At 37.3% G+C, this 11,121-nt stretch overlaps 1 protein-coding gene across 3 annotated transcripts in view; it reads left to right on the top strand.

The window, feature by feature from the left end:
• The first annotated feature begins 619 nt into the window (after nucleotides 1-619).
• The window catches only part of LOC149155586 (ankyrin repeat domain-containing protein 2A-like), a 284,442-nt gene continuing 273,940 nt past the window's right edge, over nucleotides 620-11,121 (top strand). Inside the window, exon 1 of one of the 3 annotated variants that reach the window (XM_089445776.1) lies at nucleotides 620-802. In XM_089445776.1, the coding sequence (XP_089301902.1) occupies nucleotides 778-802 (25 nt within the window). In that variant the 5' untranslated portion in view covers nucleotides 620-777. The remainder of the gene's footprint in view (nucleotides 803-11,121) is intronic. The other 2 variants (XM_089445775.1, XM_089445774.1) reach the window with 2 other exon arrangements.

Raw genomic sequence — 11,121 nt, 5'->3', positions numbered from 1 at the left:
CTTTGGACTATCTTTTGATATTTTCATAATTTGATTAAGGAGATTATCCAAAACTTTGTCTCTAGTAACGATCCTTTGACCAAATATTGAATTATTAAAAGAGAGTCACCTAACACAATGAAAGAAGAGACCTAAAATTCTTTGGCAAGAAAAATGTCTTCTATTAAACCATAAGTTTTTGCCTGAATATTTTTCATTTTCCCCGAACACCATGAATACTCTAAAACATTGATTTCTCTGGGGCCATAAAAGATGCTTCATTTTCTCCAAACCCATGAATACTCTAAAATTTTGATTTCTCCCTCGCCATTAAAAAAAACCACTCCCTCTCACCACTTCTAATTAGTAATACACTCCACTCATACAAGATTATAAATTAAACTAATATAAAAAAATATTATAAAATTAATTTGAAAAAATTATATATATATAACCATTTATTTATATATTTTATAATCTGGTGTAACGACGATATCAGTTCCCGATCTCAATATTTATGCCATAAAGAGCTATACAAAAAATACTTATCAGACAAAATCTTTTACATCCCAACTCATCAATCAAGAGCACGAGCATGTTTAAAGTGTCCATGAATACTCTTAAGCGGGACGAGAAAAGATAATCCAACATCCACATCAGCCTGCCGAGATATCACCAAAACCAATCACTGAAAAGATAACGTGGATAATCGCTCCTTCAATAATTATGCAGTTTTAAACCTCTGAACCCAATGGAAGATCGGCTCTTCATCAGCCAGTATAAGCAGCACCAGCCACCATGGCATCTGCACCGGTTAGCTCAGGTCCTTCCCCTTCACTTCATCGTATGCTTCAGAATTATATAAAATTCTTTAGTATTTGTATGGTGTTGATTTTCCTGCATTTTATGCTTAAGAAAAGTGTCATTTAAAGCTCCTACATGTAACTCAAATCAAACATTGATAGCGACTGCCAGGCGTTTTTGACCCTTTTTCCATGAGACCCAAATCGATCATTATAGGAAGGCCATGAAAATTCAGTTTGTTGGAAGCTGGTTTAGCATAAGCGAAAACGTATTTCTGGACATGGGGATTGTCTAATTTTTATCAGAGCACGAAATGAAAAGGTTAGGACGGGGAATTCTTCCAGCAAAGTTTCACAGGGCACATTCTATTGGAATGGGGCCTTGGACCTCAAAGTAATTCGGGATGATCTTGATTTTGAGTTGGCGCAGCCCAGTGCTCAACTAGGCAGACATGATCTCATCATGGTTTGAGAGGTCCAAACAAACTGCTCATGAATTTTGATCATTACAGTTTAGCCTCTTAAAATTTCGTCCATAGTAGGCAGACATGATCTCATCATGGTTTGAGAGGTCCACTCAAACTGCTCATGAATTTTGATCATCATTACCGTTTAGCCTCTTAAAATTTCGTCCAGAGTGGTCCTGGGGAACCGAGCGGTCTTTACAAATCACACTCCCAACATACATGTAGTTACAGATTTAACCCAATGTAAATAGACAGTATTGTGCCATTAATGCAATGATAGAAATCACACGATAAGTTATATAATTGCCATGTCGTAATCGCTGAGTAGTTAATTGTTTTTTTGGGAAGTAATATAATTACTGCTCACATGAACTCATAGTAGGTATAACTTCACATGAACTCATAGTAGGTATAACTTCCAAATCCTTTGGCATTATCTCTAGTGGATTGTTAGTCCACTTGATCGATTCCCAAAAGTGTAATGATAGTCGAACCAACCTGGCCAAGGCAAGGCCCTGTCTTTTATTATGTTAAAGTTGCTATTACACCAAAATTAGTAGGTATTATTAACCAACATTATGTTGAATGGATAGTTTAGTCGAATGTTCCCAGAGTTGCAGCTAATCCACTATCCATTCTGAGAATAGCTGCCGTTAGTCCAGCCATTTTTTTTTTAATAATAGTTTATGTGTTGATCAAAAACTTGTGGCGGTTTTACCCATTACAGTCTCGGCTGGAGTTAATCAGCCATATATTGGGTATTTAATGCCTTCAGAGCAGCCCGCAATTTAGCCCGATAACACAGGAGCGGATAAATATTATTTAATGCCGAATTTGCCCGCTCCCGTTATCGCGTTAAGTCGCGTGCTGTTCTGAGGGCATTAAATACTCAATATATGACTGGTTAGCTCTTTCGGGATCCATTCATCGATCATCTATCAGTTCAAAGTAAGAAACAGAGTCAGAATTTTGTCTGAGATAATTTAAAATGATCCATGTTTTCCTGCTCCAAAACCTTGCAGGTGAGAATTCTATTGAATTGTCTGCATTAAAAGATATAGAGAAATACATCTTTAACTAGTAAATAAAGAAAATCATTTGAAATTGGACACCGAGTCCACTTGGCTAGTTGCTTCTATCTTCACCCGGGATTCTTTCCCCACCTCGCGATATGCAGCTTGCTCCAAAAACATCTCCTGTGGAGGCAGATTGACATGACTGGCAATTTGAACTAGAGGGTCTTGAATCAAGGAGATGTCTGCATCCCATTCAATTCAATTGTTTTCATCCTAAGAATAGTGAGTGCACTCATGGATTCTTCTTCCCAGCTGCGTATAACCAAAATGTGCTTTGCTGCCTTCACATAGAGACAGTCCTTGGATTTATTGGCCTTTGAAAACTTTGATTCGACCAGGATCTCCTTGCAGCCCCTTACCCCAAAGTTAGTCAGGCTAGCTTTAACTCCTTCAATTTCTTTGAAGCAAGCTTTCATACGACGTTGAAGTTCCTGCATGTCCTCCATGGCAGCTAAACAAGAATCACAGTGGTTCATAGGGACAAGAGCCAAGGATGGGTGGATTGAGAGCGCACCAAATCAAGAAGTTCCAGATTGCAGATTTGCCAGGTTCCCTTTTAAAAAACAACAGATATAATATTTATTTTTGTTGTTGTTTTGTTTCTGAGGAAATATCTGGACAGATCTCCAAGGGATCACATCTACATCTCTAGTCTAGGCTTATTAACATATATAATATTTATTTTTGTTGTTGTGTTGTTTCTGAGGAAATATCTGGACAGATCTCCAAGGGATCACATCTCTAGTCTAGGCTTATTAACATAGCCTAATCCCAAGAGCCTTAAGGAGAATTGACTCGATGACCTCTTATTAGCCAGATGTGAAAGATGCTAGCCCAATTAAACTAACCCTTGGAACTATATATAAAATAATTTTATTAATATGCAATAAATAGTTATAAAAATCTACTCCATAAAAATTAATATACATCCAATGTGAAAGCACATAATCAAAAAGCTAAAAATAACATAGTTTTATTAATGTACAACCAATAATTATAAAAATAAGTTAACCAGATTTAATAATACATTTAGTGTTAAAAGCACAGAAACAAAAAAAAACAAAAAATAACATAATTTTATTAATATCCCACAAATAACCTGAAATTAGGTAAATAAAAATTACTAATACGATTGATGATACATCAGTGTGAAAACACAAAAGCACAAAGAAAGAGGAGTGCAGCATAACTAAATGCCTAAATCATTGAATCATTATGTCTAACCAAAAGATACAGTAGTGGTATAAGTGCAATGACACGATAGAAGGGCTCAAGACTGGATATGTTGGCACTGAACGAGAGAGATGGAGATGATGTCAAGGTTTCCTAGGTCTAATGACCAAGGGCAGAAGTGGGCAGGGGAATTGACGTATTGGTTTATTGTGGGAGTCAGTGTAGCATGAGTTGGCGAGTGGGCTGAGTAAAAATAAGTTAACCAGATTTAAATGAGAGTAAAAATAAGTTAACCAGATTTAATAATACATTTAGTGTTAAAAGCACAGAAACAAAAAAACAAAAAATAACATAATTTTATTAATATCCCACAAATAACCTGAAATTAGGTAAATAAAAATTAATAATACGATTGATGATACATTTAGTGTGAAAACACAAAAGCACAAAGAAAGAGGAGTGCAGCATAACTAAATGCCTAAATAATTGAATCATTATGTCTAACCAAAAGATACAGTAGTGGTATAAGTGCAATGACACGATAGAAGGGCTCAAGACTGGATATGTTGGCACTGAACGAGAGAGATGGAGATGATGTCAAGGTTTCCTAGGTCTAATGACCAAGGGCAGAGGTGGGCAGGGGAATTGACGTATTGGTTTATTGTGGGAGTCAGTGTAGCATGAGTTGGCGAGTGGGCTGAGAATGGCCGAGTCCGCTACAAAACGAGTGACTCGGCCATACTTGGCTGAATTTTTTGTTCTGCCTTTTTTTCTAGTTAAAGTTGGCTTCTTCTTTGTTTGTTCACACTCACTTCACTTGGAATTAAGTTTTATTTTGTGAATTTTTCTGAATTGCAATTACTGGATATTATTCTCTTAATTTGTACAGTTTATTTGTCTTCTGTAAATTAATTTATGACAAATAGTGAATAATTCACAACTGCAATCTCCACAAATAAAAATGTTGTGGAAGATAAAAACTGGAACTCAGAAATATGCACACACAAAAATTATAACTTCATTATTTTTGGCCAAATGTCTTTGGAAAAACTTCGAAGGAAAACCAGTGTACGCTGCAACAGATGAGGGTTTTGTTATTTTGTTCAACAATTTAGGAGAAATTACAATTGGTTGCTTTTCACTGGTAAATATTGATCTCCAATGGCAAAATAATCTGGAGACTGTCCCCCTCTGCTACTCGATCTAGCACTCTCCTATCAACTTGCACTCTCCCAGGATATTTGCACTTCCTTTGGGAAATGCGCATTGCTGCCTCTAGAAATTCGATCAGCGACTAGGAACCCTTCCCAGCAAGTCGTCTTGCCTCCCTCTGCCTCTGGAATCCACTCACTCTGCCTATGGAAAATAGATCTAGCCTTGAGCAACTGAAACGTGGTCTCCTCCGGCAACTCGCATTGGGAAATTTGGCTAATTGCACTAGCTGATGCGACCTCCTCTGCAGACTAACTTCAACCTCCTCTTCCTGTCTCCTTGACACTGGAAAAGTACCGAGGAAATCTCCTCCGAACTCCTGCTCCCAAATATCTATTGAAACCCTTTCCTCTGATTCTTCCCTAGCTTCAACCGCACCCTTGCTGAATACCTGCCACTGGGTAGTTGAACTGCTCAAATGATACTTGATACTTGGTGTCTTCTCCAAACCCTTCGACTTGCTCTTATAATTTATCGTTGGAGTCTCAACTGCCATGATCACATCTCAACTGATGGCTAAGATCATCTTGATTCTGTCAATTAACTTTTCTGGAAGTTTCTCGAGCAAAAACGAATTTCCCCAATTAATTCACTTTAATCAATCAGTTTTTCTAAGTTAGACTTAGGAAATATCTAATTAATTTAATTGAGGTGTCTCCAAGTTTTTTTTTTTGGATATCTCATATTCCTTAGCCTCTTAGACATCATAGAGACTAGAATACATGTCTGCTACTACCATAATCTAATACTCCCTCTTAGCCAGGAAGGTGTTCTCCACTTGATCTAGGGGATCTCCACATTAGAAATTATTACCTTGCACACCATGGGATATGCCATTGAAGGAAATGATTAATGCTTCAAATGGGATGGAAAAGCTCATGTATTATTTATTAAAAATTTGTAATAATGATTAATACTTTGAGTATGACAAACTCATGTATTAGTCATTAAATTGGGAAAATTATTAATGCTGGAAGTGGGTTTGAGAATCTCATGTATTATTCATTTCAATTTGTAATAAGGAAAATTAGCTTTGTGTGAGAAAACATCTCACAACTATTTTTCCTATTCTCAATGAGAGGTTGAGAGTCTCATGGGTTGTTTGAGATTTTGTCTTAGTTTGGGCATTGAGTTGTTATGTGATCTTATTATTATGGATCTTGTTTTTCCTTAAAGACCATGAGATCCTATTATTGTGGATCCAATGAGTTATTCTCTCTTTGATTGGAGAAACTATTTAAAATTCCTTATATGAGCCTTTTGAGGGAGATTTTGGAGGAGCTTGGTAACAACTTGAAGCTTGGAGCTTGGAGCTTGGATTGAGAGGAATGTAGTCCTTCTGGTGCTAAAGAAATGTCTCTTATGTGAGTGACTTAAGTCCTTTGTGTAGGAGAAGGTAGCCCCGTATGGAGCATGATCCACATATGGTGAGAAGATTTTAACCCATTTTGTAAGGAGGTGAATGCCTTAGAATTAATAAAAGCGATTCGTATTTCAAAATGAATCCGAAGATGTAGCCCATCTCCCAGGGTGAACTCTGTTATCAAGTCTCTCGTTATGCTTGCTTAGTGATTATTGATTTCTTTGAATATGTTAATGTATTGGTGAAGAATTATCTAAAGAATGTGTTTGCTCACGTTCACACGCAACTAAGTGTTAGTTAAAGGAATTGAAATGAAGGTTTTTGTTTAAGTACTCACAATTTTTTTTGGATCAAGTGGTATCAGAGTGGTCTGACCATTTTTTCAGGGACTATGAATGTCATTGTGGGCAAAGGATTGAAGCGAGCAAGACTTCAAGAGTTGGAAGAGATTAACCAATGCATTCAAGTGGAGAATGCAGAACTCAGAAGGCTTCTACAAGTTGTAGAGAACGAGAAGCAAAAATTGAGGCTCATGTTAGAGCAGGCTATGGAGGAACAAATTGGAGTGTTTCACTACAAAGGAGAATAAATATCCCTCCAAGATTAGGCAAACTTGTGGCCACGATAGGTATAACAATTGTAGTTACTCTAATGAAAATGTGGATGTATGCACATTTGGTCAGGTACTAGAAGATACCTCCTACGTATTGGGGAACCAAGGTGGTTTCCTAGAGTATCCTTAGTATTGTAGGAATTTTACAGGGTAAGTTCCTTAGATAAACACCAAAGGACACTGCTCACAAACATATCATAGATCGGTACACCAATATTCTTGACGTGGTTAAAACCCTCAAAGAGGGAAATAGTCCACGGCTTGAGCCAACGTGGCCACTTTAGGCAATTTATTAATGTAAAAGAAAGAAAATTTACGTAAGCTTCTCTCATGAATAGTCACCTTACAAATGACCCTCCATGCTCTTTAAATAGAGATCATGGACCAATCGAGTGTTAAGCCACAGATCAAGTGTCGGTAATACCAAGGAGAGAATGAACCATCGGATCACTTCATGTCTAGAACATATCGTGACCATCAGATTGTAAGTTACAAAAAGTACATAATAAAGAAACACACTTTATCTAACTATACACTAGACCAAGTTATACTTAACTATTTCCTATGTGTCAGAGTATCTTGACATCCCCCCTTAAGAACAACTTGGGATAGAAGTGAAGGATGTACAAAGATGATATAATAGGAGAAGGAATGAGGCATTATAGCCTATCCTCCCTTAGTGACAACTTCCTGAACTCCAACCATAAATTGAAGTATTCTTTTAGCTGCTTTCCAATGACTTTCATGTGGGTTTTGCATAAATCGAGTAATAAGGCCAACAACAAAGGAAAGGTCAGGACGGGTATGGGTCAGATACAAAAGTTTTCCAGCAAGCTAATGGTATAAGGTAGCATCAACTTCAGGGGAAGTACAAGTGATTGAAAGTTTGGCTCCAGACTGAAAGGGAGAAGGGGATGGCTTACAGTCTTCCAATTTGAAAGTGGCGTAGAAGATCACAGGCATACTTGGACTAGGACAGGGAAATACCTTCTTTGGATTGCAAGACTTAAAGACCAAGAAAATAATGCAAGTGTCCTAAGTCTGTCATTTCAAACTGCTTTTTAAGGCTAGACTTCACATGGTTTATAAGGTTGGGATCACTACTAGTAAGGAAGATCATCAACATAAAAAACAAGAATGATAAGATACTTACCCACTTTCTTGGTGTAGACAGCATTGTCAGAATGGCTCTTAGAAAAGCCAGTATCTAAAAGAAACCTATCCATTTTCGCATACCAAGCCCGAGGGGCTTGTTTGAGACCATAAAGGGATTTCTTAAGCCGACATACAAGGTTGGAGTCTATTTGTATAAAGCCAAGAGGTTTTTCCATATATATTTCTTCATGCAAGTCTCCATGCAAGAAGGCAGATTTAACATCCATCTTATGGACTTCCCATTTGGAAGAGGCAGGAAGGGAAAGAACAAGGTGGATAGAGTTCATTTTGGCAACAGGGGAGAAGGTTTCAGTATATTCAATGCCTTCAACTTGTGAAAAACCCTTAGCAACAAGACGAGCTTTATGTTTATCAACTTTTCCATCTGGTCCAAACTTGGTTCTGTAAACCCATTTGCATCTAACAAGTTTTCGTCCCTTTGGAAGAGGAACAAGGTCCCATGTATCATTTTCCAATAGTGAACGATATTCTTCATTCATAGCTGTGTCCCAATCTGGATGGCCTGAAGCTTCTGCAAAGGTGTCAGGATCATAATTTGTTGAAGCTTGAGCCAGTAAAGAAGAGGCTCTATCGAACTGAGAACGTGTACGACGCTGATCTGTAGGATCTCTTGCAAGAGCACTTGTCGCATCCCGAGTAGCACAGACCCATTTTGGAAGTTGAGGAGCTGAAAAAGGATCCCGAGAAGGTGGGGGAGGATTGTCATCCTCGCTGTCATCATCTGAAGAAGAAATATTTTCAGAAGTAGAAGGGATAGAGAGAGGTGGCACATCCGCCGAACTAGGCTCGTAGGCCGATATATTTTCAGCAAACTTTACATCTCTTCTAATGATGACATTTTTGGATTTTTGTTGAAGAAGTCTATATCCTTTGACATCTTCAGAATATCCAACAAAAATACATTTTTCACTCTTAGGTTCTAAAGCTTTATGTTTCTCATCTAGAATATGGGCCCATGCTTCACTTCCAAAAACACGAAAGTGACTTACATCTAGTTTAATTGAGCTCCATGCTTCTACTGGAGTGATATTCTTTAAAACCTTAGTAGGAGTGTGATTTACTATGTAATTTGCACAGTTAATTGCTTCTGCCCAAAATTTAAGGCAGTCCTTTAGATTGAAGCATACAATTAGCCATTTCTTTTAAGGTGCAATTCTTCATTTTGTAAGGACCGGATCTATACTATATATATATTTTACTTTCATTTAATAAATCATAGCAAAATATAATTAGAAGAGAAAAACGTTGGGAATTCAAATTTATCAAGCACTGTCTATCACATCCCTAAATTTTATTTCACTGAACATATCATAAAATTTACGTATATTTAACTAAGGCCATAAAGAAATCATACAAAAGAATATTGTAACACATGTACCATTCACCAGAAGACGAGACTCCACTTGAATTGTAGTTACTGGTCTTCCCTTGCTGTCGGCCACCTCCGAGTGTGAATGACGACGTACTTGAACCGAATGTAATGACCCACCGGTTAACCTCCCAGCCTACTTCTTGCGTACTCTTCTTCCCCGCGGACCCCCGAGCTGCAATGGAGTTGTACAATGGAGGAATGCAATAGCTGGTAGAGGAGAGCACTCCTTGGCTCAAGAGTCACCTCTCTAAAATCCTCTACCTCGATGATCATACAAATCACTTTGTGTACCTGACATTGTCACTTATGGGGTCATGTAGACGTAGTTTGAAATGAACAACTATAATTGGAAGCTACGGGAGCACAGTGTGTGGACGACTTTACTTGGTTGAAAGCATCATATATTAATTGTACCATGAGATGAATATTGATTGTGATTATCCTGCCCTTGTCTTGTTGTTGCTTAGTCCCTAGAAAAAAAAAAAAAATTGGGCTGCAATGTTCACCAGATATAGTCCTTTAGTTTATAATGGAATCCATGGTATAGATACCTTGGGAAATTCTAACCTGCCCACTAGAAAGTAAATCAATCTGGATATTCACTTACTAAAGAGTCATTATTTCTTGGAATAACCCATATTCAGATTCCAAGTCAAACTAAAATGGTAGATAACTATGATGTCGACCAATGTGAGCTTAGATTGGAGGGATTGCGTACCTACTATTAATTTCCTTGAGAAATGGCCAACAAGAACGAAGAAAATGGGGAGCAAACTTTTGATAAAAAAAAAAGAAAAAAAGAAAAAAAGGACTTGCATTATGAACATAGTATGAAGGATGATCATAACAAGGACAATTGTTGGACATTACATCTCAAGCTCATGTTCGAAGGAACTATACTAGAAAGACACTCTTGAATATTCAAGAGGTTAAAGGAATGAAAATGAGAAGCATTAGATTTTATGACAATGTTTCATGAGGGCCTAATAGAACTAATTAGGTAAAAATGATAAAAATAATAATAATAATAAAATAAGTAAATAAATTTGTTGAGAAAATTACTTAATCCAGAAGATGAAAACGATTTTTTTAATTGATTTTAATTCATTAGAGGAAATTTGCTTAATTTAAAAATTAGAGATACCTGTTACCAGAAGGTTAGCAAGAGTTTCAGGAAGGGTTCCTAGGATATGTGTTGTCATTTTTCCTTTATGTTCTAAGGACTTCGGGACGAAGTCCATTGTTAAGAGGGGGTGTATGTAGTGCCCACTCTAGTTTCCTGACCCTAATATGACATTATCTTAGATACTTTAGTCTTTGAGGAACTCAGGTTGAGGATCTAGAAACGTGACTCTGTTATTAGTGAATGTAATGGTTATGCATGTTCTCTATTGATATTATGATGATTGTGGCATAAATGGTTATGTTTGTTATCTATTTGATGTTATGGTAATGATAGCCATGATGGATGTGTCCCCTATGTTACCTACTTGCATTAGTTCTGGTTCACAATGAACAGTGATGTGAATGACCAGGTGATGGTAATAATGCTATTATGACAATGACTAACACCGAGAAACCTCGTTACTGATTATTATTGAGTATGGCAGGAAACCACCAGAGGCACTCACACATGACGAGTTGACGACACCTGGTTTGATGAAAATTTATATCATTTTATCTTTGAAATTCTAAGTCGATTTTGAAATCTGCTATATATGTTTATCTATATTCTGATGATATGTTAATGGTTGCAAGCACAGATTAGATGCTTGGCCGAATGACTCACATATGGGTAATGGGGTTTTACAAGTGGATGGAACTACATGGGAGGGGTGGGACAGTGTCCCTGATCTCACCCACTGGCACTCCCACTGTGACTTAGGC

The sequence above is a fragment of the Pinus tabuliformis genome, chromosome 9, assembly GCF_031772625.1.
Source record: "Pinus tabuliformis cultivar Carrire ecotype Pingquan chromosome 9, CPIR1, whole genome shotgun sequence".
In the NCBI taxonomy this organism is placed as follows: domain Eukaryota; kingdom Viridiplantae; phylum Streptophyta; class Pinopsida; order Pinales; family Pinaceae; genus Pinus; species Pinus tabuliformis.
Note: the sequence above shows the minus strand (reverse complement) of the source record. Positions and strands in the feature narration are given on the sequence as shown.